The 26,903-nt window shown below is 43.9% G+C and overlaps 1 protein-coding gene across 2 annotated transcripts; it reads left to right on the top strand.

Moving 5' to 3' along the window:
* Positions 1–743: 743 nt before the first annotated feature.
* On the top strand, positions 744–25,339 carry ALDH8A1 (aldehyde dehydrogenase 8 family member A1). Of its 2 annotated transcripts, NM_001075626.1 has the most exon segments (7): positions 771–931; positions 5,475–5,622; positions 8,498–8,653; positions 10,260–10,409; positions 15,326–15,582; positions 17,537–17,698; positions 24,055–25,339. In NM_001075626.1, coding segments are annotated over 7 exon segments (1,464 nt in total). In that variant the 5' UTR covers positions 771–793; the 3' UTR covers positions 24,508–25,339.
* The last annotated feature ends 1,564 nt before the right edge of the window (positions 25,340–26,903 follow it).

Below are 26,903 nucleotides of genomic sequence, written 5' to 3'. Positions count from 1 at the left end.
CTATCCTTTGCTTATCTTTTCTATGAGGTTGTTCCTTTCTCTTACCTATTTGCAGAAATTCTTACATCATGGACATGGATCCTGGTTGTGTTATACACATCATGCATAGTTTTGGCTGATGTCATCATCTTCATAGCACCTCTGGGAAGATGTTGCTGCAGCAACCACCCTGGTTTCAGGATGGACAGTGTAGTCACAAGACAGTCAGGGTAGAAGTTGGTGGGTGGTGGAAAGAGAGAGTCTGCCCTCAACCACCTCTGATGGTGAAGGCAGTGACGGATGCACTGAGGAAAAAGCAGGCAACTTGGAGACGAGATGACTGTTTAGCCTTACCAACTATGCCATTTGGACTTCACTTCTTTGAAGCTGGCTTTTCTACAAAAGAGGGGAAATTTGCTTTCTATAGGTTTTTGTGTGGAACAAATGAGTAAATTCGTGTAAACAGCCTGCCTCAGGGCCTGGCAGTATCCGTCTGGCACCCAATAACATGATATAGACAGATGCTTTTTGGCCATTTTGAAGGATCATCAACCCATAGCTGATGCTACTTTAATATATTTTTATTATCCATTTGTCATAATGTCCTGGTCAGCTGTGACATATTTGGGAACTCTTCATTCAAAGCTTGGAGACTGAAATACTCTCAGACTGTAAGGTCGCCGCCCACTTTCAGTGATTGGCAGATGAGGCCCTGGGGCCGGAAGTGAGGAGGAGACTAAGTCAGGAGTCCTGGAGTCGGGGGCGGTAACTTCATCCAGCAAAGCCAAGGGGAAGGGCAGGCGAATCCTTTACTATGGCTGGAAGAGGAGGTCTTTTGATGCTGGAAAACTTCATAGGTGGAAAATTTTTACCTTGTAGCTCATACCTAGATTCCTATGATCCCTCCACAGGGGAAGTGTACTGCCATGTGCCAAACAGTGGGAAAGAAGAGGTGAGTACATTCAGCTGGAGGAGACTGAAATCTACTTAGCCTGGCAGTGACTTATGGTACTTAATTTTCGAGGAGCAAAGAGGATGGCTAAATGTTAGCCGAAGGAAGATTTTTAGTTCTAAGAAGGTTTATTTTGTAGTTGGGTGTATATGATGTATGGAACAAATCTCAGGTGATCATATGCAGAAATGACTAATAAGCTAGATAACCTCACAGGGAGCCACAACTCTCAGATATTCCTCAGTGGCTGCTAGTAAAAAGTAGTATTTGTAAGAATTATCATATTACTAAGTGTTCCCTTTCTTGATCAAGTTTGCCTGAATTTGCCACTGTATTCATGGATTTCCAGAAAACCTGTTACTTCACTAAAGTAAACAAAATTTTTAAACCCAGGGATTACTTATCCTCTAATAATTCTTCATGTCTTAAAATTATCTAATAAAGTAAAAACCGATCATTTGAACGATGAAATGCAAAATCAAATTCCTACATATTTTTGGATTTAAATTTAACATTACTTTTTCTTACTCAAAGGAAACACACACACATTAAAACTTTTTTTCAGTGATGTAGAGTTAATATTATTCAAGAGTTTTGTAAGATATTTAAGATATATTTGATTAGTATCTTATTGCACTGAGAAAATAAGTATATTTGAGGTGATAAATGTGGCTGATGAATGTATACTCATCTAAAGCCTAATAGATTTTAATTTACTTTGTAAAGCACAAAGAACTAGATTATTTAAAAGATAAATGTAGTCTTTATATATATATTAGCAAATAAGTATATGCAAGGCATTTTTTTAAAAAAGGGTTAAGATATTTTTTTCTCTAAGTTAATAATATTGTAAATCTGTTTTGTATTAAAAAAAAAAACCTTTAGACTTCTGGATTAAAGTTTGCAAATATTGACTAGTTTGTTGGTTAAACTGTAACCCACAGTTTTATCTGTTTCAAATGACCAGGGATTACATGCGGAAAATCCAGCTTTGTGTTTTCCAGTTCTCCCTGTCTGAGTCCTTTCTGAAATAAAGTTAAAAATGACAAGTACATCAAATTCAGGTGAAATCTTTTCTGCAGCTAATGACTCAGCCTTTTCAGATGAGAGAGAGGGATCAGTACACCTGCCGGTAGAGGAATGTATATTTTGGATTTCCCAGTAATCTAGCTTGCAAACATTGCATCTGATCCCACAAATCTCATGTTTTTCTGGCTTGAAGAATATGGTTGTCATGCAGGTTACAAGCCCAATGTCCCCCAAAAGTCACTCACAAAAAGTGCTGCGATGCTGCCGACGGGGCTTGTGGTCTTTCAGCATCTGCCTTGTGCTGGGCATTCACTAAGCCATGGAGCAAAAATCATCCCAAATCAGCATTGTAACACCTGTAAATGAGACTCTATCATCATCCTTATTTTACGGGTGACAGCGTGCTTATATCAGTGATCACACGTACACACACGCAGGCACACACTTTCATAGCTTTTGCACTGTAGTGTTGCAGTCATAAGCACAGATTGGGGTTCGACTGCCTGGCTTCAAAGATCGGCAGCACCACTTACTATGTATGGTCTGAACTTAGAGCTGAACCTCCCTGTGCCTCAGTCTCTTTATCTATAAAATGGGGATAATAATAACATCTTCAGTGTTGTTCTGAAGATTAAACAGACTGACATATGTAGAGCCCTTTGTGTCTAGCATCGGTAAAAGCTTTCCAAGTAGCTTTTGCTGTTATTATTGTATATAGTGGATTAATACGTGCTCTATATTAAATAGACATAGGACGTGTGACCGAAGACAACTTAGAAAATATGACTGGACTTGAATTTTCTGCTTTTTAAAAAGATCAGAGTTTTACATGGACAATTGGAGGAAGACCAGATTTGACACTGACTTTCCTCTTGTTGGCTGGCAGTAAGGTGTCCCTGAGGCTACAGCTCCTGGTGGAGATTTGAGATTTGGTTTTTGAGGTGAAACTACCCAATTCCCAGAAATTTATAATTAAGATGAGAATCATTTTTTATACCTTTAGCTTATCTGAAAGTGACCTTGTTTACGTAAAGAAAACAGGAAGGCGTGTAGATCAGATTTGGAGTGAGAGGGCAACTGAATTGTCACATCATGTGATGCAAGAACGGCTTCCCTGGTGGCTCAGTGGTAAAGAAGGGGCCTTCCAATGCAAGAGATGTGGGTTTGGTCTCTGGGTCGGGAAGATACCCTGGAGAAGGAAATGGCAAGAAAGATGCTTGGCTGGAAGACTGTGGGAAAAGATTCTGAGACTGAGATTGGGTCCCATGGTGGAAGAAAATGTGTGATTAAAAGTGCTATGCAGGTGAGAGAGGAGAGGAGTGAGACGCAGCCTCTGGATTTGCCGTCTCTGGAAAGGGCATGGCTTAGATATTGTTTAACACATTATTGACCAGGGATTTTTACAGAACCTAATGCCTATGGCTGTGGGCTTCCCAGGCGACTCAGTGGTTAAGAATTCACCTGGCAATGCAGAAAAGGCAAGAGACACAGGTTCAAACCCTGAGTCAGGAAGATCCCCTGGAGTAGGACATGGCAACCCACTCCAGTATTCTTGCTGGAACACCCCATGGACAGAGGAGCCTGGTGGGATACAGTCCACAGGGTTGCAAAGAGTCGGACACGACTGAACACATACAGTGCCTGTGGTTGGTGATTTGTTAGGTGAGTGAATGTTGGATCACAGGGATATTTGTCTTTTTCTTGGCCTGATATTTACATCGTCTGAATCAGAACTATATTCTGAAGAACTGTCATCTTCTGAGACAGTCAGACAAAGTAGCTGTATAAAATTCACTAAAAAACTTTTCTTCACTCAGAATTTCATGATGCATCATTTTTGAAAATTTTACAGAAATCAACTTGCGTTTATAACATACACAGGATTGGAACAAAAACCCAGGGAAGCAAAATGTGAATGATAACAACAGTCACAAGTTGTATAATGATCCCTCAATCAGTTTTAAGAGAGGAGAAAGGCAGCAGGGGTTTAGTTGCTTAGTTGTGTCCAACTCGTGTGACCCCATGGACTATGGCCTGCCAGGCACCTCTGTCCATGGAATTCTCCAGGCAAGAATACTGGAGTGGGTTGCCATTTCCTTCTCTAGGGAATCTTCCAGACCCAGGGATCGAACTCAGATCTTTTGCATCACAAATGGTCTCCTGCATTGCAGGTGGATTTTTTACTGACTGAGCCACCAGGGAAGCCCTGAAGGGGCAGAAGATGCCCTGATAATTCATTTCGCCTGCATGAACTGGCCTTGCTCATATCTTCCCATTCATTGTTTGCTTTGGATTTAACTCTAAAACCTGGTCCCCAAGCCATCTGTTCAAATTCTTCTCCAACAGAGGACCCTTCCACTGGGTGGAGCCAGGCAGAGGCAGGGACTGTGGTTATGCCATAGCAGGCCAGCTGTGGTCTTGGAAACTACAAAGACCTGGGTTTACATCCTGATTCTGCCACTTATTAGCTGTGTGACCTCTGGCAAGTTACTTGAGCTCTCTGTGCTTCAGTTTGTTCATCTGTAAGATGGGCTTAACAATACTCATGTTACAGAACTTTAAAGGGGGTTTAATGAAATAATTTGTGCAAAGCATTTAGCACCTTCCTTTATGTATAAAAAATAGTCAATTCATAACTAATATGACAAGTCATTCCAAGTCAGAATGACAGTCTGGGATGTGATTTCAAACTTTTAGACTTATCAAGTATGTCAAAACTTCTTTAAGAGTTTAGGGACTCAGTACACCCTTAAGATTCCTCTCTCATATGATATTCAAAAACTTCGGTATTTTGAAATTACTGAAAACGTATACTAGCTATTGAAATAGCTTCTTTCGATTATTACCACATTCTGGATAACTTAATTGAAATGGAGAATTTGGGGTTTTTTTTGTGGTGCCCTGCTTTGCTGGTTAAGTAAACAATGCTTCATGGGCACTCAGCACTGAAGAGTGTCAAATATTTGGAAGTAGGCAGAAAAAAAGTGAGATAAATACAGACCTGGATTCTGGACGTATCTACCCTCGAGTGGTTGTTCAGTTGCTCAGACATGTTTGACTCTTTGTGACCCATGAACTGCACCATGCCAGGCTTCCCTGTCCTTCACTATCTCCTGGAGCTTTCTCAAACTCATGTCCATTGAGTTGGTAATGCCATCCAACCATCTCCTTCTCTGTCATCCCCTTCTCCTCCTGCCCTCAATCTTTCCCAGTATCAGGATCTTTTCCAATGAATCAGCTCTTCGCATCAGGTGGCCAAAGTATTGGAGCTTAAACATCAATCCTTCCAATGAATATTCAGGGTTGATTTCCTTTTGACTGGTTTGATCTCCTTGTTGTCCAGGGGGCTCTTAAGAGTCTTCTCCAGCACCACAATTTGAAAGCATCAATTCTTTGGCACTCAGCCTTCTTTAGGATCCAACTCTCACATCTGTACGTGACTACTAGAAGCTATTAGCTTCTGTTCCACAAGAGCAACAGGGTAAGGTGACCCTTTTCTGTTTGCTCCTGCAAGGTCGAAGCCGCGGTGGAGGCTGCCAGAGCAGCTTTTCCGGGCTGGTCCTCCCGGAGCCCCCAGGAGCGCTCACAGGTGCTGCAGCGGCTGGCGGACTTGCTGGAACAGTCCCTGGAGGAGCTGGCCCAGGCTGAGTCCAAGGACCAAGGTGAGAGGGGTCTGTGTCAGCCTCTTCCCTCTTTCTCCTGCCCCCTCTCTAGTGGAGCCAAGTTTAGTGCCCTGTCCTGTATGGAAATGCGCTTACTCAGATGCTGGCCATTCACACCCTCCTTCCAAGTTGTCAATTGATCTCTTGCCTCTTAATCATATGAATAGAACTCAGGACTCTTCCATCACGTGACCCCTTGTGGGTCCATCAGGCCCGCCCACCCAGTGCTTCTCTTGGCAGCGATAAAGCTTGGAAAGCCCGACCAGCCAAGGCTTCAATTGCAAGCCTCTGAAGGCTGAGGCTTGCAATTGGCCCACTTCTGCCTCATTCTGATGGTCAGAGCAAGTCAAGGCTGAACCCAAGTTCAAGAGGCAGGGAAATAAACACACTGTTGGTAGAAGGAACTACAAAGATGTTATAGCAAAGGGCATGGATTTGGGGAAAGAGGTAGAACAAGAAGGCTGAGAGTGCAGCCCTCCACCAGTTCTAAGTAGAGAGTTTCAAACCAAAAAAAAATTTTTTTGTCTCTTTTTTTTTTACTGCATTATTCATTTGTTTTTTATTATATTTTTTTAAATGGAAGTATAGTTGCACTTATAATGGATAACCAACAAGGATAATGGATAACCAACAAGGACCTACTGTGTAGCACAGGGAACTCTGCTCAATGTTATGTTGCAGCCTGGATGAGAGGGGAGTTTGGAGGAGAATGGGTACATGTGTATGTACGGTCTGAATTGCTCTGCTGTGCACCTGAAACTGTCACAGCATCATCACTCGGCTTTACTCCGATGTAAAATAAAAAGCTAAAAGCAAACAAAACAAACAAAAGTTGAAGTGTAGTTGATTTAAAATTTTGTGTTGGTTCCAGGTGTACAGCACAGTGATTCAGTTATATACGTCTATATACACATTCATGTAAAAGTGTGACTGCTCTTCAAACTGTCTTATGTGTGTGTGTGTGTGTGTGTGTGTGTGTTGGTTGCTCAGTCATGTCTGACTCTTTGCAACCCCATGGACTGTTGCCTGCCATGCTCCTCTGTCCATGAAATTCTTCACTCCAGAATACTGGAGTAGGTTGCCATGCCCTCTTCCCGAACCAGGGGATCTTCCTGAACCAGGGATGGAACCCATTGCAGGCAGACTCTACCTTCTGAGCCACCAGGGAAGCCTATGTATATGTATGTGTGTGTGTGTGTGTGTGTATTAGTTGTTCAGCTGCTCAGTCATGTCTGACTCCTTGCGACCCCATGAACTGCAGCATGCCAGACTTCCCTGTCCTTCACCATCTCCCGGAGCTTGCTCAAAACTCATATCCATTGAGTTGGTGATGCCATCCAACCATCTCCTTCTCTGTGATCCCCTTCTCCTGTATTTAATCTTTCCCAGTATCAGGGTCCTTTCTAAAGAGTCGACTCTTTGCATCATGTGGCAAAAGTACTGGAGCTTCAGCCTCAGCATCCGTCCTTCCAGTGAATATTCAGGACTGATTTCCTTTAGGATTGACTGGTTTGATCTCCTTGCTGTCCAAGGGACTCTCAAGAGTCTCTGTGTGTGTGTGTGCATATATATATATATATTCTTTTTCAGATTCTTTCCCTTTATAGGTTATTACAAGATATTGAGTATAGTCCCCTGTGCTGTACAGTAGGTCTTTGTTGGTGATCTGTTTTATATATAGTAGTGTGTATATGTTATCCAACCTCCTAATTTATCTCTTTCCCCTCCTTTTCCCTTTGGTAACCCAAGTTTGTTTCCTAAAAGCAAAGATAATTTGAAGGGCACATAGTCAAGTAATGTAGAAAGATTTCCAATGTCAGTCACTGTTCCACTCCCAACACAATTTCCCAATTTTTAAAACTGCTTCCCAGAAGTCATCGTAATGGAGTAAACGTCTGCAAATCTCTGTAAAGATGGTTAGGATATACGTGTATGTATATATATGTATATGTCTGCTCCTGCTGCTGCTAAGTTGCTTCAGTTGTGTTCGACTCTGCAACCCTATAGACCATAGCCCACCAGACTCCTCCGTCCATGGGATTCTCCATGCATGAATACTGGAGTAGGTTGCTGTGCCCTCCTCCAGGGGATCTTCCCAGCCCAGGGATCGAACGTGCGTCTCTTAAAGTCTCCTGCATTGGCAAGCAGGTTCTTTACCACTAGTGCCATCTGAGAAGCCCTGTATGTATGTATGTACATATGTGTATATGCATATGTGTGCTGTAAAGGGGCCTAAAGTTAGAAAGCATCTTGACCCCAAACCTTTAAGTAGAAAATGCTTCCTGACATGGCAGAGTCTCCCAGCATCACTAAAGATAACTTAGGTACAGTTCAGGTAAGTGTGTGTCTAGGAAGTGCGGGGGGCCCGTGACGGTGAGCAAGGCCCACACAGCATCCTCTGCTGGTTCCCATCAGCGTTCTGCCACATGCTCATCTTAATGGCTCCACTGTGTGCTGAGGAGTTAATTAATATCATCACATGTTTTTTGGTGATGTGCAAACACAGCTGTCTTAACACCCATTATTCCATCCCCTCTGCAGCATGTCCAAAGCTTGGTGATTCTGAATTGAAAGAGCTGGTTCGGGTGAAGTGGTAGCATCTGGAATGATGATAGCTATGAATCGTTCATTCTAATAAGCAAAGATTATTTGACTCAATTCTAACCACTTCTACTTCATCTTATAATCTCACATCTAATTATTTCAAAGTCTTATTAAACCATGATCAACACTCTCTGTAATCAAGCAATGCGCATCCCAGGCTGGAAGGAGCAGAAGCTGCTTCAGAGGGAGCTGGGATTAGTGTGCGGTAGCGTCCCCTCGAAGTTCGAGGTGAAGTACGCTGACAGTGCCTTCTGCTGTTGACTTCTTACAGGGAAAACCATAACCCTGGCGAGAACCATGGACATTCCCCGGGCTGTGCACAACTTCCGGTTCTTCGCCTCCTCCATCCTGCACCACACGTCTGAATGCACACAGATGGACCACCTGGGCTGTCTGCACTACACAGTGCGGGCCCCCGTGGGCATCGGTAGGTGCCGTGCAATGACAGCTGGGCCACAGTGGCACGTAGAGATGCTTGGTCAGCCCTGTAGAAGTGATCTAAGGGAACAGACTTTAAACAAAGAAACTTCTGCTTTATCTGAAATTTAATTGACCTTAAAAATCTAAATCTAGTTTATTTTGTTTGTGTCAAATTCCCTACTTATCCCTACATTGTTCTTGAGGAATCACAGGGAAAGGAATGACACTGAGAATAAATTCACAAACCAGGATGTTTTGTTCCTTGTAATTAAAAAAAAAAAAAAAAAAACTTTCAGGAAAGTAGTGCGGTTAAGATCACAGTGGGGTAAACGTCACTTTTGTGTGCTTCAGTATTGTTATCTGGAAATTGGGAGAATAGTTTAATTTTGTCTATATATGTTGTATGTGAATTATATAAATTAACAGATGTAGAGCACTTAGAACAGTGCCTGGTACTGTGATAAATAAGCCTTGACTGTCTTATCTATTGATACTTATTTCTGTGGTTCCTGCATTTCAGAAATATATGCAATGACTAAAGATGTCCACTAGATGTCATTGTTTCCTCTGAGAAAAAACCATTAACTGTTATACTAGTTCCATTTTATGATAGGATAAAGGAAGATGTTAAAGAAAAGAAAATGGACATTTTGCCACTTTGATTATCTGAACCCTTCAGAAATAACATTTTCAAGGCAGTATAACAAAACTTTAGTCTCCAAGAAGTATACTAACACACTATGCTGCAAAAATATTCTCTTAACTCCCTGAAGAGCAGATTTTTCAGTGGGAAATTTAATAATATATAAAGCATATTTACTTTCATAGCTCAGGTTTGAGGGTAGAGTATAAAATAAAGTGACTCCATTTACTTATTCATAACATGGGTTTTATTTTTATGCGTTTTGTGGTCTGAAATCTGGATGGCTTCTTACATGAAGACACATTCTAAATGTTATAGATGTTACTTAGCCAGCAAACCTATCTGATTAGGATACAGGTGAGAACCTAGAGATAATTTATTTATTAAAAAATTCCCTGGGTTAGCTAAAATGGATTTCACATCTCAGAACCTATTTGCTCTTATTTATTACAAATGTGAACGATTTAAGATCTTATGTCTCAATCTACAGCTAATTAGAAAAACAGGTGGAAAAATTTAGAAGAAATAGTGCCTAGACCATTTAAAGATAAAAAAGATTGTTGAGACAGTGCAAAGATCAGTCTACAAACCTCAAAACTGATCACATTCTGAGACTGTTTAGGGAGAGGTGACAGCATTTTAGCCCTGGTACTTATACTGTTCTTGTTCATAAATATAATTGAAAGTCATCAAGAAAAGAGTAAGCTGTATTGACTATAGTTTTAAAGGTATGGCTGCTTGTAATATATTTTAGACTTATTTCTCTGAAATTCTACAGAAATTCTGCAAAAGATTGGAGATTCTTTGTGGAATTTTTTGAAGCATTGAAATTCCACAAATGATTGGGATTTTGGAAGAGCAATCTGACATTTGGTGTAGCACGAAGGAGTTTTCATTAGTAAAGCATGTCTGGCCCATCTGCTTTGAAGGGTATGTCATTGCTGGCAATGCTTCTGTTCTCCTCTGTTAGCTGCTCTGATCAGTCCCTGGAATCTGCCCCTCTATCTGCTGACCTGGAAGATCGCGCCAGCGATCGCTGCTGGCAACACAGTGATAGCTAAGCCCAGCGAGCTGACTTCCGTGACCGCGTGGATGATGTGCAGACTCCTGGAGAAAGCAGGTAATCAGTGTTAGGGTGTCAGAGGAGAGGCACATGACTGGCTTTGGAGATGTATGTTTGTAGGCTTCAGCCACTGTAGGGTCACTGACATTTTTAAAATAATGAAAAAAAATTTTTATTGGAGTATAGTTGCTTTACAATGTTATGTTAGTTTCTACTGTACAGAAAAGTGAATCAGATGTGCATATACATACATGTCCTCTTTTTTAGAGTTTCTTCCCACTTAGGTCACCACAGAGCATTGAGTAGAGCTCCTTGTGCTGAGGTTTTCATTATTATCTGTTTTATACATAGTAGTGTATATACTGGAGAAGGAAATGGCAACACTTTCCAGTTTTTGTACCTGGAGAATCCCCATGGACCGAGGAGCCTGGCAGGCTTCAGTCCACAGGGTCACAAAGAGTCAGACGTGACTGAGTGTATATATGTCAATCCCAATCTCCTAATTTATCCCGCCCTCCCTTTCCCCTCTTGGTGTCCATACATTTGTTCTCCATGTCTGGGGCCACTGACATCTGAAAAGTTATTCTGAATAGAAATCTGCTTGGCAGATCCCAGGGACATCTTTGGTTATTTGTCTTCTTTAACCTTTTCTGAGAAATACACTCTCTGAGCAGATCCACGGGCTTTGCTCCCACTGCTTCCTTTAACCTTGCCCAGAACGCACTGCTGTCGGACAGTCCTCCCTGCGGGGCTCCATGGACAGCAGCCAGAGCAAAGGACAGCGGCACAGAGGCTGGCTACAAGAGCCTGACCAAATCCGACACCAGCCTTCCCCAGACAGTGTCTCCAATCATCAATTTAAATCCTGCATTGGCACCACGAGTGGATCTTGATGAAAAGAAAATATTACTAGATACCACTCTGATTTGCATAGAAACAGAATGCCTGAGACAAATAGCCCATTTTCAAGACAATTGAATAGACACCCCTTAGTTTTCCCTGCACGGGAACCCACTGCCGTGTGGATGATGATGCACTGTGGCTCCTTGTCTTTCTCTTGCTGATGGTTTAATGGCCACGTGTGTTCCTGGCTTCATTCCAGAGTGTTGAGCCGACACCGTGCCAGGGTTGGAAGGTCACAGGCAGGAGGCTTTAGCTTGTAACCCACAAGGAAGCCCCTCACTGTGAGGCCCTGAGCTCATGTCTCTGGGTTGGAATGACCCGCAGGTGGGCTGAGGGAACAGGCTGTCTTTCGGGCCCTGTCAGTCTCTGCTGTGCTCGCTTCCTTCCAGCCCCCAGAGAAGGTGCTTCCCCGCTCATTCACGACCAAAGAGGGGGCGGTTGCTGAAAGCCTGTCTCTCTCTCCTAAATACCTTTTCTCTCAAAGCAAAAACATACATGTTGGCTTCCAGCATAGCTGAGCCAGTTCCTTACTCCAGGGTATAGATGACAAGTTAAGTGGCGCTTGTTTAGGGAAGCACATGGGGCCTTGTGACCCTGGTTTATTTCCCTCGTATCCTATGGAGGAAAGAGGTTACCCAGGCTAGGTCTCGGGGTTGACGTCAATGGCTGCTCTGGACCTCTGGAAACATCCTTACCAAACTGGTAAGGATGAAGCGGACATCCTTACTTTCTTTGCATCCCAGAATGTGTCATCCTTTCCTTACAAAGGTGACCGTGTTCTATCCCTTTCTTTGCAAAACTGAGTCTCTAGTATCTGCAAAGGTCCAAGGGGTTTCTTCCCTGTCTCTTGCCCGCTGGTTCTTTGGTGTGAGACAAAAGGGGGGCCTCTGCTCTGCTTCATCCTGTGTTGGGAGGATGCATGAGGAGGTGGGGAGGGACCACAGGGCCACATCCTAGACACCTCCCTGTCCTAAAATCAGCTACGTCTTGATCTATGAGGATTGTTCTTGTCTAATCACCCTTCCCTTTCAAATAACCCAGAACCCAGTCTGCATGAGAGTTTAATGTTTCCATTTATTTGCGCAGCACTGCACTCTTATTCCTATGGGTAAATAAACCTGTTATACCAAGATGGTCCTTCCCTCCCTCCCACTCTGGGCTGGTTTTGCCAAACTCTCCTCCTCTAACAAACACTGAGAGTGTGATGATCCAATCACACCTGATATGAGCCCTCAGTTTCTCCACTGGGATAGGGGTGTCAATCTCATCTACTTAATTCTGTTTAGAGCACTCTAAGAGAAACTTCCAACTGTGTAAGAAAGCTAAAACCACCTGCTAATACAGTCTGGATATTGCAAGATCTAGCTCCTCTAGTCCTGAGTGTTCAAACAGACTTGGAAGATGAACTTCCTTTGAAATAAAAAATCATTTAAGATGTTTTGAAGTACCCCATGAATACCTCTTTGCAAATCTTAGAATATTTGTTTTTATCTTGGGTGCACCAAATGTTTGCCCTTATTCTTGAAGTGGCCACTGGTGGTAGATTTCTGGCCCTTCCTATTAATTTTTGTTCTGCTCTATTTAAGCTTAAAATTTTCCTTATCACCATCCAGCCATATCCTGGCACTGGCAGGCCTCCCTTCGCTTCGCTGTCTCTTAGCCACCTACACTGAGTTTTAGTGAATTGTTATTTGCCAATTAAACTGTCTTTCCTCTCTTATAACCAGAATCTCTTAAGGGTAAAGGGTGAATGTCTCTAGAAAAATTTCATTAATGTCTGGATCAAATGGCAAAATGGTTTTGAGAAATACAAGCCACTAGATACATAACTCAATTTATTAGCATTGGAGTTCAAGGAAATGTAATCAAAATGTAAATTCCGTTGAGTAGAAGGCACTCTGCCTGCTGAAATGAGCTCATTTTCCTGTAATGATAAATATGTGGTATTTCTGTTTTTTCTCACCCTTTTAAAAAAATGCTAAAATAAGCATTAGAAGTGATTTGAGCCATTTTTTTTGCCTTCAGGATTCACAAAGTCCAACAGTCCACATTCTCTGGCTCTCAACTCTCCATCTGAATACCGGGCAAATATCCACAAGCTCGCTAGTGATGGAGATGCAGGACTCATGAGAACGTGAATGACGGGAAACTTTGTCCTTGTTTTCCCCTATCATCAGCTGGCAGGACCTCTCCCTCAAACCTCCTCTTTGGCCCAACCCATGGCCCAGCTGCTCTCATATGGTGTCTGTGAGCCAGGATACACTTGAGCTGGATTTCAAAGAAGTACGCAGGCTGAATGCGGAGGTGGGGCCATTAGAGGGAGACTCTGCCAGATCCCTGTCTCTTTAGGGGCTCATCTGGATAGGGCCTCAGGGTGATATGGTGAAGGCTGTGCTCTGTGGGAAGGGGTTCTTGATGGTCATGGATCATCAGTGAGAACTTATCATGTATACCTTAAGAGCATGTTCTTGAAGAGATGATTTTAATCCAAGAGAGTATGTGTAAGTCGGAGCAAGGGAATGATGATAGGAGCGAGAGAGTAGTTACCTTACAAAAGAGCATTTCTGCATCTCCTGTTGTTCAAACCTGCAAACACAGGGAATATACTCAGCTACCTCCAGGCAAACCCTAAGAGTTTCCTGGACACAATCGAATGCACATAGATTTTTTTTTCTCAACACTTAAATCTTCCCGAAATCAAGAACCTTTTCTGAATTGGATACTGTACACATTCATGCATTCATTGACTTAATAGTTACTTACTAACCAACACCTAGTTTTGCCTTCTATTGGTTGTTATTTAACCCTGGGATTAAACCTGGGTCTCTTACGTCTCCTGCATTGGCAGGTGGGTTCTTTACAACCAGCACCGCTTGGGAAGCTCTTATTTAACCTCACTTTGCCTCAGTAGTCTCATGAGTGATGTGAGGATATTAATATGATGTACCATGCGGAGCTATTGGGAGATCTAAAGGGTGTAACCCACTTATAGTTACAGTTGATTCACAGTGAGCACCCAATAAATGTGAGCATTTACTGGTATTATCTCTTTACATTTTTATTTTTATTATTAGTAAAATTATTTTAATAACATATATAAGTAGCATTATATCTTCTTTTCTCATTGATCTGTTTTAAATGTGATGCATTAAAAATATTTTTCTAGGGATTTCCCTGGCGGTCTGGTGGTTAAGGCCCTGCATTTCAAATGTAGTGGGTGCCAAGTTCGATCCCAGTTTGGGGAGCTGAGATCCCATATACCGACAGCATGGCCAAAAAAAGATTGTTTTTAAATTGAGTATTCATTCTATCTGGCAAAGTAGGCCATGGCACAGGGGATACAACAGAGGGCAAAACGCAGACCCGTGTCTGCCCTTGGCTGATGCCCCTTCTGGTGGTGGATGTGTAGTGAACAGGTAAATCCATAAAACACAGTGAATACGTGCAGGTATAGGGCAGTAAGTTTTTGTAACAGAAAAGCCTGGAGCACCTACGTGGGGGTGTTCTTGGACACTCAGTCTTAGAGGGTGATGGTGCATCCAGATCATGGGGAACAGGACCTTCATCTCAAAAGTCACCTTCCCCGGGGGACCCTCCGTCTCTCTCCTAGGGAGGTAGCTGTTCTCTTCTCTGGCTTCTGCAGTGTGGATGCTCCCTGAACTTAACCTTTGCTGTCCTCTCTCACAGGCCCTGACCTGCCTGAGGGTATCTCTGCATCCTCAGCCCCTGAGGCTTAGTCAATACTCTGGAATGAATTACGTAGGACATTTAACCCTGCATTTCCTAGGGCAAAGCACCCAGAGAAATTCCACCTGGGGCATAATACAGGCAGAGATGATGCTGTCGTCTCTGTTTTGCTATTGACTAGAGACAACCATTAACGTCCCTTCTCACCCCCATTCAAGCTACAGAAACGAACACAACATTGACAGCAATCATTTTGCCAAAAAAATCCCAAAACACCACCCCCCAAACAAACAAACAAACACTGTGAAGGAGAATCCCTGTGTAACCTGAAGCCCTTGACACGCTGAGAAGAATGGCTGTAACGGGTACTGCTTCCCATCCAGGTGTTCCCCCAGGTGTGGTAAATATTGTGTTTGGAACGGGGCCCAGGGTAGGCGAGGCCCTGGTGTCCCACCCAGAGGTGCCCCTCATCTCCTTCACTGGGAGCCAGCCCACCGCCGAGCGCATCATGCAGCTGAGCGCCCCCCACTGCAAGAAGCTCTCGCTGGAGCTGGGGGGCAAGAATCCTGCCGTCATCTTTGAAGATGCCAACCTGGCCGAGTGCATTCCGACAACTGTCAGGTCCAGCTTTGCCAACCAGGTATGTCCTCTGTTTTTCTCCCCCTTTGTTTTTTCGCTTGTTTTTTAACTCAGCAGGCTTGTCAAACAGCATCTGTTGTATCACAATGAAAACCAGGGTGCGTAGGTCAATGCAGGGCTATTTCAGTGAGAGGAGAATGGTTACACTGTGTTACTCTTTTGACTATCTCTTCAATCTTATTGTCACTTGGTGGCATTGTGGCATCACAGCTCCTGTTTAGCGAGCTTTTCTTCTCCAGTTGTTCAGTTGCTCAGTCAGGTCCCACTCTTTGTGACCCCATGGACTTCCCTGTCCTTTACTCTCTCCTGGAGTTTGCTCAAACTCACGTCCATTGAGTAGGTGATGCCCTCCAACCCTCTCATCCTCTGTCACCCTCTTCTCCTCTTGCCCTCAGAACTTTTATGGGGGACCAGCCATGGGCCAATGATTACTTTCTAGCTTCTCCATTCCTCTGTTTATACTTTTCCCAGTCTTTTCTTGCTGTCCAAGAGTCCTATCTCTTGGAAAGCTTATTCTCTGCCCTCACCCAAAAGCACCTCAAATGCATTCACACACTTAGAAATAAATATTTGAATCAGTCTCAAGTGAGTTTCTTACCTTAAAATCATGGAGGAGCCTCAAGCAACTTTGTATTTCCTGATCATTGGAAGAATTGTGAAGATCCAATATCAATGTGATGAAAATATATGTTTATGTGTACAGGTGCAATCATATATACACAATGTTGACAAGTCCACAGTGTGGTTTGTAAACTATTACATGTTATGCTCAAATAATAGTAAGGATGGCTTTTCACTCAGAAACCTTTTAGTGCCTCTCCCGGGAGCACCCAGTGTCTCTGTTTGGATGTCCAGTATCATCTGAAACTTCACCTGAACAAAGCAGAACTTATGATTTCCCTCCTTTCCCTGCACCATCTCTGCTCTCCCTGCCTCGTGTTTTCCTTTCTGAAGAAAAGACTACCATCCACTGTGTGCTTGGGCCAAAAATCTGGGACTCATCCTTGTTCTAACCTGCTCTTTTCCTTCCACCTCACTTATCCACCAATAGGTCCTATTGGTTCTATCTTTAAGGTATATCCGGAATCTTCTTGGGAGCACCTTTGCCAGTTTCTTTACCCTTTTGGAGTCCCCTTGCCCCTTTAAGAATCTGTTGACCTCAGTGGATTCCTTTTACGTCTCTCATCTCTGTTCCACCTGGTCCAAGGTACCTCCCCTTACCGGGTGTCTGAAAAGCTCTCCTAACCCACTCTCATTCTCTCCAATTCTATTCTCCACACAGCTGCCAGAATGGTCATTTAAAAATGTAAATCCTGACCACATCTTCTTGCTGCTTAAAGCTGTCCATGATCCTTTCATGATACTGGGGATAAAATGCAAGCTCCTTGTGAGCCTGTGAACCTATAAGATTCTGCATGATGTTGCCTCGCTCCTCACCTCCTGCCTTTGTCTCTATGTTGCTCTGACCCCCATTCCTGCCTCCCCTCCCCCACCCCCTTCAGCCCCATTCACCTTCCTCGCTTTCCTCACACACTCCAAGCTCATTTCTCACTTACTGCTGAGAATTCTGTACCTCTATCCATCTGGCTCCTTCACATCAGTCAAGGGTCAATTCAAACATTTCCTGTTCACTAGCATCATGCAGGACTCCCTTTAATAAAAGGGAGTAAAAGTTCTCCCTCCCCACGAGTTTCTACTCTTATCCTCAGCTTAGTTTTCTTGTATTGTTTTGGTCATGGCCTGAAGTTGTGTTATTTATTGAGCATTATTGCGTTATTGCCTGTCTTCCCACAAGACAATGTATTCCAGACGGTGGGACTTTGTCTTGTTGACTGCTGTTCCCTATTGTCTAGACCAGTGCTGGATATCTGACAGGCACTCAGAAGTGCGGGGCGATCTGTCCATGCAGTGGAGCCCCCTGTCTTGTCCTTGTCTTCATGAGTCATTCTTGGCAGGGTGAAATCTGCCTCTGTACCAGCAGAATCTTTGTCCAGAGGAGCATCTATAGTGAATTTTTAAAGAGGTTTGTAGAGGCGGCCAGAATGTGGAAAGTTGGTATTCCTTCTGATCCATCGGCTGACATGGGCGCTCTGATCAGTAAAGCTCATCTGGAGAAAGTAAGTAAAACCCTCTGTGTAAGTTTCAGAAAGAATTCTTAAAAAAATTTTTTTTTTTTAATTTTGTATTGGGGTGTAGTCACTTGACAATGTTGTGACAGTTTCAGGTGAACCGCAAAGTGACTCAGCCATACATATACATGTATCATTCTCCCCCAAACGCATTCCCATCCAGGCTGCCATATGACATTGAGCAGAGTTCCCTGTGCTATACAGAAGGGCCTTGTTAGTTTTCCATTTTAAATATACCCATGTTCCATGTACTATGCGGGGTTTCCCTGGTGGTTCAGATGGTAAGGAATCTGCCTGCAATGCGGGAGACCCAGGTTTGATCCCTGGATCAGGAAGATCCCCTGGAGGAGAAATTGGCAACCCATTACAGTATTCTTGCCTGAAAAATCCCATGGACAGAGAAGCCTGGCAGGCTATAGTCCCTGGGGTAGCCACAGAGAGTTGGCCATCTATACAGCAGGTCCTTGATGATTATCCATTTTAAATACAGCAGAGTGTACATGCCCACCCCAAACTCCCTAGCTCTCCCTTTCCCTGATCCTTCCCTTGGCAACCGTAAATTTGTCCTCTTAAATCTGTGAGTCCAGAAAGAATTCTTATGGGGAGAGAAATTCAGTGCCAAGGCATAGCACCATCTTTGAAATACTGTTAAATTACTGTCCTATTCTTTTGTTAAAAATTATGATCTGTGAGAAATTGTCTCCGGGTCCCAAGTCTGAATATGTTAAAGATAGATACACAAATGTAATCAAGTTAAAGCAGTACCTACATGATGTAAATAAACTTGGGAAGTCAGCATGGAGTCAGGCTTCCACAGAGCCAGTCAGAGTGAGGAAAGCAAATTTCAAAGCATAAAGGTCAGCTGACGAGAGTGTTGTGGGCTGAGGGTGGCAGGGATTTCCACAGGTAAATGTTCCCAGTCAGTTCTCAGGCAGTGAGGTTCTGCCTCTGGGTGATAGCAAACACGGGTTCTGGAAGTGCGCATCCAGTCTGAACAATGTGGACTTTAGCTGGTGGGGTGACTTGTGGGGTCTTCGTGGGAAAAGCCATTGAAGAAGGTGTTCTCGGGTGCTTTGTGGAATTTGGGTCTTTAAGATCATTTTCATTTCCTGATAAAACTCCCACAATAAGTCATAGAATTTTGGAGTTAAAAGATGTCATTTTGAGCTATGGTAACTAAGACCAAGCAAGGGTAATGGTAGTACGCCCCCATGGGTTAACCAGTGAGGGACAGAGCCTTTACGTAGATTCAGCAGACTTGCTACGTTTGAACTTTGACTTTCACTATACTGTGAAGCACAGATTCCCACAGGTAGGAACATGTAGCATCAGTCTTCCCAGTCTCTTCTTATTTCTTTTCTTTTCTCAGTAAAATAGGAAGCAAAGTGAGGAGGGGAGATGGTGTTGAAGGTTTCAAGGAGGAGGAAAAGTTCTGAGATAGTCTTCAAGGCGATCAGGAGAGAGAAATGGACTTGAAGTGACAGTATTGTCAGCGGGGCAGCTCCAAGGGCTCCCCCTGGAGCTGTGATCACTTGTGGTCACACTAACAAAGCATATGGTCATTGATTTAAAGTGAGGCGAGCCAGCATGGCTGTGTCTTTCTCCAGTCAGATTCACCTGCATAATTGCAGGCACATAGGTAGCAGTCCCCAGAGTGCCCCTGGGGGACCCACAGCTGTGGATGTTCCCATCTTGTGAAGCAAGGTGTCACCTGGTGTAAGAGGCTCCCTGGTTCTCTCTCATCTGACTGTTCTGAATTCAGGGATCCATGCTGTAAACCTATGCATGCAAATAAGTGGCGAAAAATAACTTTTGCCTCTTTCCGAATGCTTCCTGTGGAGAAAAGTTACCTTTCCAGGAGCATCTTTCATTAAGCTCAGGCCAAGTGAAATTAAAAGACGCTTGCTCCTTGGAAAAGAAGTTATGACCACCTCAACAGCATATTAAAAAGCAGAGACATTACTTTGCCAACAAAGGTCCATCTAGTCAAAGCTTTGGTTTTTTCAGTAGTCATGTATGGATGTGAGAGTTGGACTATCAAGAAAGCTGAGCACTGAAGAATCGATGCTTTTGAACTGTGGTGTTGGAGAAGACTCTTGAGAGTCCCTTGGACTGCAAGGAGATCCAACCCGTTCATCCTAAAGGAAGTCAGTCCTGAATATTCATTGGAAGGACTGATGTTGAAGCTGAAATTCCAATACTTTGGCCATCTGCTGTGAAGAACTGACTCATTTGAAAAGACCCTGATTCTGGGAATGATTGAAGGTGGGAGGAGAAGGGGATGACAGAGGATGAGATGGCTGGATGGTATCACTGACTCAATGGACATGAGTTTGAGTAAGCTCTGGGAGTTGGTGATGGACAGGGAGGCCTGGCGTGCTGCAGTTCACGGGGTCGCAAAGGGTTGGACACAACTGAGTGACTGAACTGAACTAAACTGATGTGCTGTCTGTGTTTAGTCGCTCAGTCGTGTCTGACTCTTTGTACCTCCATGGACCACCAGGAGGTAGCCACCAGGTTCCTCTGTCCGTGGGATTCTCCAGGCAGGTATACTAGAGTGGGTTGCCATGCCCTCCTCCAGGGGATCTTCCCAACCTGGAGATCGAACCCAGGTCTTCCACATTGCAGGTGGATTCTTTACTGTCTGAGCTACCAGGGAAGCTCAGGCCACGGGACCATCTAAGGTCCCCTGTGCAGTTCACCAACTCGCCGGAGACTCAAAGCTCTCTTCATCAACGCAGCAGAGAAACGGTTTTTCTGTCCTAGGCACTGTCATATCATTAAGTTCTCCAGTGAGGGGAGGTATGTCAGTGAAGCAAATCAAAGTATTTGACTTTCCTGTAGCAGTTGAATGATGTGTAGCCCCTCTATGTGTGTGCATGTGCATGCATGCATGCACACACACACAACTGTCTTTTGTGTGTGAGAGAAACCGACACCATTTACAGACTCCTATCGGTAGTTACGACTTTTCTTGGTCATATTCTGATTATTTCTCCCTTTTGCCCTATATCGTGAACTCGGACAAAATACAGACTTGCTGGGTTTCCCGTATTGTAGGTCCTGGGAGCGTTAATGCAATATTTGTGATGCTCAGCATATTCCTCCTGGCACAAAGGGTCCTGTCCTCTCTTTAGCCCCCCACCCCCCTGCACCCTCCTGAACTCCACCACAGGCTCTCCTCTGCTCTCCAACAACAAGCAGCCTCAGGCTGTGTAAGCTACTCTACCCCATGTGGGCAACAGGACCTTTGTCTACTGAGCCCTAGTTCCATTCAGAGGAGAAGAGTAAACAAAGCCAGCTTCTGACCCTGTTGTTGTGCTGTTCAGTCACTCAGTCATGTGTCTGACTCTTTGCGACCTCATGGACTGCAGCACGCCAGGCTTCCCTGTCCTCCACCATCTCCTGGAGTTTGCTCAAACTCATGTCCATTGAGTCAGTGATGCCATCCAACCATCTCATCCCATTTCCCCCTTCTCCTCCTGCCCTCAGTCTTTCCCAGCTTCAGAGTCTTGACCCTGTGGTGCCCTTTAGATGATGCCTCATGATGACAAGACAGTCAAGAGGAGGCCACTTAAAGTCTGGTTGTGCTAAGCTCAAACACACTGCCCTTTTAAAACATCCATCTTGAAAAGAGGGTACCTCATGGGGTTGCAAAGAATCGGACATGACTGAGTGACTGCACACACACACACACACACACACACACACCTCAAAAAGTTCTGAGGTTCTACTAGAAGATGTTGCAGTGTTAAAAAATTTTTTTCACAGTTAAGAACTTAAAAATAGTATTTATCATCAGCCATTTATTTTTGTATTTTAGGGAAGAACAGTACAGATGGTATTTCCATTATTCTAATGCACACAGAAGTGCAGGTAGCTGTGGGGTTCCCCTTGTTTTGTGGTTCCATGCGCAGATCTCTCAGCTTGGCTCGTAGTCACCCCAACACACACTGAAAGTCTCAGAACCATCCTGCTGAGGTTCAGAGGGTCCCTGGACACCTGCCATCCTCACTACTCCGCCCAGAGCATGTGTGCCTGGATGCCAGGAGTCGCAGCTTTACCTTCTGGGTCTCTCACCCCATGAGCCCCTGGAGGGGGGCTTTGCCAGCTTAAGTCTTGTGAGTGGACCCTGTGCGTCTCTGCCCATTGAGAGGGAGCCAGTGGAAACAGCTCGGGAAGCACATATGTGTCTTTTTCAGGCTGCGATTCTTCTCAGTTCAGTCTGCCAAACCTTAGTCTGGGATCAAGGAGGCAGCAGACACGCTCCACTGGTGGTTGTGTTTCCTCACCTTTCACCAGGAAGCTGTGGGGCTGCGAGTCAAGGAGAGGCCGGCTGCCATCTTGGCGTTCCGACCCTCCTCTTCTGCAGTGGGTCTCTGGCATCTCCAAACCAACTTAGCCAGGGGGTCTTTGTGTCCATCCTACTTCTGTGGGATTGTCACAACAGATGGAGATGTGGTGACAGAAGAAGCCAACTGGAGCGTGTGACGGATGCTCTGTAACGGCAAAGGGCTCCTGGGTGCAGGCGTGGAGTCCCAGGTTCCTGGTGATGGCAGGGGAGGCACGGGAACGGCAGGTGATGTTATCCTCAGGGGATGCAGAAATGTCTCCCTTGTCTCTTTCACAGGGTTGCCTTTTGTTTTTGTTTTTTGCTTTTTTTTTTTTACTCTCTGGAATCCTCACCTACATGACTGTCTGGAGAATCTGGCTCTAGGCCAGCCTACCAAAGATGCAAGTAACTGGAGAGAGAGAATGCTGGATGTTGACAGTGAGTCTGGAGGAAGCACAGAGGAAGTTCATGGGTTTATCCCCCAGTAAGGCCAAGCTTTGGGTCTAACTAAGGTCCACTCTTTTATTATTTTTTTTAAACCAAAAACATTTTGTATTGAGGTATAGCCAATTAGCAACGTTGTGACAGTTTCAGGTGAACAGTGAAGGGACTCAGTCATACATATACATCATTCTCCCCCAAATCCAGCTTCCTGTCCTCCTTTGTCAGTTAAGAAAACTGGCATACAGAGTAGGGGACATCCTTCAAGTCTCACAGCTTGCGAATGTCAGTTTATGCGTTATACTGTCATCATCACCATCAACATGAGCAGCAGCATCTGACCCTCAGAAGTTTTGCTATGTGTCAGGTGTCACGCTAAGGACTTTACATATATTATCTTATTTAGTCTTTGCAAGAACCTATGAAAGAGGTGGCACAGTCAATCCCATTTTTCTGACAAGGAAACCGAGGCCTAGAGCATTTGAATCCCTCAGCTGGTAAGGACCTGAGATCGGAGCTCTACTGGACTCCTAAGCCCGCTCTTCCAACCTCCAGGCTTTGACTTTTATGTCCAAAATTACCAAGTGCTGACGATTCTCTGCTCTCTCCTCTCAAGGAAAGGTCTTAGAGGAATAGTTCATTCCATTTTGTATCACCTTTATCAGTCACAAGGTTGTTAGGAGTGTAGATATCATTGTGTCATCTAGGGATATTTTCTCTAGAAAAGAAGTTCAGTTTCATGTGAGTCACCTTATATGCTAAATTAGGTGAATTCACAATGTGAAAACCGACACTTCCCTTCACATTTTATTATCCTAAAAGCTTCGAAGAGAGAATTGGGTAATTTTGCTTAGACACGATCATCTGAAGGCAGAGCGCTCCTTGCACTGTTTGAATGGCTGCTAAAAGTCCTGGCTCTGCATCCAGCCGGGCCTCTGCAGACTCACCTGCACACACCCTGTTCACACAGAACGCTGCCTCTTGGCATCTTTTAATTAATGTGAGTGTGCTGCTTCAATAGGGGCAAGAGAGCAGGAGAAAGAGAATTCTATCTTTATTGTTTATCAGCCATATGAACTATGTACCCTTTCGGAGATTCACTTATGTCATCAGCAAATAGAGAACAGTAATATGTAGCTAATAGAGTTTTGAGAGAATTATGTGAGAATGTGTTAAAAGCACTTATCCACATGCCTGGCTCTTAGACCTTAAATAAACAACTCTCCTTTTCTTACCTGTGAGGGCTGACTGGCCAGATGATGGTTACAGCATGTCTGCCTTCAGGCTTAGCAGCTGAGTGAAAATATAATCAACCATAGATGTTATGGGGGGAATAACCTTATATGTCTTTCCTGTGTGTGCATGCTCAGTTGTGTCCGACTCTTTGCCCCCCCCATGGACTCTAGCCTGTCAGGCTCCTTCATCCATGGGATTCTCCAACAAGAATACTGGAGTGGGTTGCCATTTCCTACTCCAATATGTCTTTCCTAGGTGCTTGAAAAATATTGAATTTTCTCTGTGCTATGTGAAGACCAATGATAAGTTGTTACTATGTTTTTTCTCTGCCCAGGTCAGAAGTTACATCAAGAAAGCTCGCATGGAAGGGGCCCAAATTCTGTGTGGTGAGGGAGTGGATAAGTTGAACCTTCCCCCCAGGAATCAGGCAGGGTACTTCATGCTTCCCACGGTGATAACAGATGTTAAGGATGAGTCCTGCTGCATGAAGGAAGAGATATTTGGTCCAGTGACGTGTGTCGTCCCCTTTGATAGTGAAGAGGAAGTGATTCAAAGAGCCAATAATGTTAAATATGGACTGGCTGCTACCGTGTGGTCAGGCAACGTGGGGCGTGTCCACCGGGTGGCCAAGAAGTTACAGTCAGGCTTGGTCTGGACCAACTGCTGGCTTATTAGAGAGCTGAACCTACCTTTCGGGGGGATGAAGAGTTCTGGGGTGGGCAGAGAAGGAGCCAAAGACTCTTACGAATTCTTCACTGAAGTCAAAACCATCACTGTTAAACACTGACCTCAGCCAGTACAGAAGCTGATGCCTGGCTGCAGAGAATCTGTCGTCCAGTGTGGTGAAAAGAAATCCCTGCATAAATTTCAGCCAAGTCTTGACTCAGCAGAAGATTCTCTCTATAGCTTATCCTCTGTACTCAGTATTTTTACCGACTGGTGAAAAGATGCTTGCTCTTTTCAGTGAGGAGTCAAAGAAGAGATCTCTGAGTAGGAAGGCATGCAAAGGAAGCCACAGAAACATTGGGCTCCTCCTAGGCTGTGTTTTTATTGTATTTTTTCATCATTTTGGTTCAATTCTTAAAAATTCACAGATAATTAGTTTCTTTTTTTCATTTGCAAGTATATGGTAAAAAAAAAAATCTACAAAGCTAAAGAGAAACACATCACCATAATCTCTAACTTTGGGGAGTCTGCAGAAATGGTCTCTCCATCCATCAGCCACTGGCATGGCTCATTAGTAATCGACTGTACCTCATTATGCAAGGGTGCTTTGCATGTTGATGATGTAATTTATGTGGGATTTGTCAGAGTAACCATATATGGTAGGTCCTACTAAATATATCTTTATGAGGACAAAGAAAAATGAAGTAATGACTACTTTTGGAAGAAACTCAGAACAAGGAGTTTGATATTTTCCTACTATGGAGTCTAATCAATTCCAATTCAAAGTGTATGTATCTCAGGAGACTTAAAATTTTTGAATACTGTATGGCTGAGTCTCTTTGCTGTCTACCTATAGCTATCACAGAATTGTTAACTATACTCTAGTATAAAATAAAAAGTTTAAAAACTTTACTAATCTTAAAGGAAACAATAAATGTTAATTTTAGCAAGCAGTCACCTTCTTCATGAATTGTCCTTTATTCTTATCTTCATCCTCTTAGGAGCGTAGACTTTTTACCAAGTATTAGTGATATTCTTAGCTCTTTTTTCCTGAATCTCACAATGTTCAGAGGAGAAATCTGAGATTTACAGACATTAAGTAGCACATTTGGGGTCCCACAAATAATGTGGGGAAAGGAAGAACTTGAATCCAGGGCTCTCAGACGCCATACCCTATGATCTCTGGCCATTTCATGCTTGCCTTGGATATTTCAGAAAAATGAAGTCCTTAGAGCTTCCCTGGTGGCTCAGATGGTAAAGAATCTGCCTGTAATGCAGGAAATTTGGGTTTGATCCCTGGATTGGGAGACCCCCAAAGAAGCAAATGGCAACCCACTCCAGTATTCGTGCCTGGGAAATTGCATGGACAGAGAAGCCTGGTGGGCTACAGTTCATGGGGTCACAAGGACTTGAACACAACTGAGCAACTAACACTTCACACTTCAGTGGTTTGTAGAACACATCATGTTGTGTATCCCCTCTGTGTCTCCCTCCTGCTTTGCCTCTCCCTCCTCTCTCCTGCCTTACTCCACTCAGCCATGCAACCCAATCTATGCAGCCAGCCCTTTCCCAAGTTCTGGTATGCTTCTTCCCACACTGACCAAGACTATCTATTCACCTCTCTCTCTTCCTGATGGGACGGGAGTTGCCACAGGTCACGGCAGACATTCCTCCCCTCTGAAGTCTCAGAGTCACAGTCCAGTGCCTGGCTGTGCACAGAGGGTGCCCAGAATGAGTCACAAGATAGAACGAGGTCTTCCTGGGGCCCTAGTGTATTGGTTGCATAATGTATGGGGGATTGGGGCAGGTGTACAGAATAATCTTTGTCATTTTGTGTAGGATTTAGCGTATGTTGGCTTGTTTACAAATGCTGAAAATTATAAGTCCCTTTGAGGTCATGTGATTATATCTACTACTGTGGACAGGAATCCCTCAGAAGAAATGGAGTGGCCATAATGGTCAACAAAAGAGTCCGAAATGCAGTACTTGGATGCAATCTCAAAAACGACAGAATGATCTCTGTTCGTTTCCAAGGCAAACCATTCAATATCACAGTAATCCAAGTCTATGCCCCAACCAGTAACGCTGAAAAAGCTGAAGTTGAACGGTTCTATGAAGACCTACAAGACATTTTAGAACTCACCCAAAAAAGATGTCCTTTTCATTATAGGGGACTGGAATGCAAAAGTAGGAAGTCAAGAAACACCAGGAGTAACAGGCAAATTTGGCCTTGGAATACAGAATGAAGCAGGGCAAAGACTGATAGAATTTTTCCAAGAAAATGCACTGGTCATAACAAACAAACACCCTCTTCCAACAACACAAGAGAAGACTCTATACACGGACATCACCAGATGGTCAACACCGAAATCAGATTGATTATATTCTTTGCAGCCAAAGATGGAGAAGCTCTATACAGTCAGCAAAAACAAGACCAGGAGCTGACTGTGGCTCAGACCATGAACTCCTTATTGCCAAATTCAGACTTAAATTGAAGAAAGTAGGGAAAACCACTAG

The sequence above is a fragment of the Bos taurus genome, chromosome 9, assembly GCF_002263795.3.
Source record: "Bos taurus isolate L1 Dominette 01449 registration number 42190680 breed Hereford chromosome 9, ARS-UCD2.0, whole genome shotgun sequence".
NCBI lineage: Eukaryota > Metazoa > Chordata > Mammalia > Artiodactyla > Bovidae > Bos > Bos taurus.
Note: the sequence above shows the minus strand (reverse complement) of the source record. Positions and strands in the feature narration are given on the sequence as shown.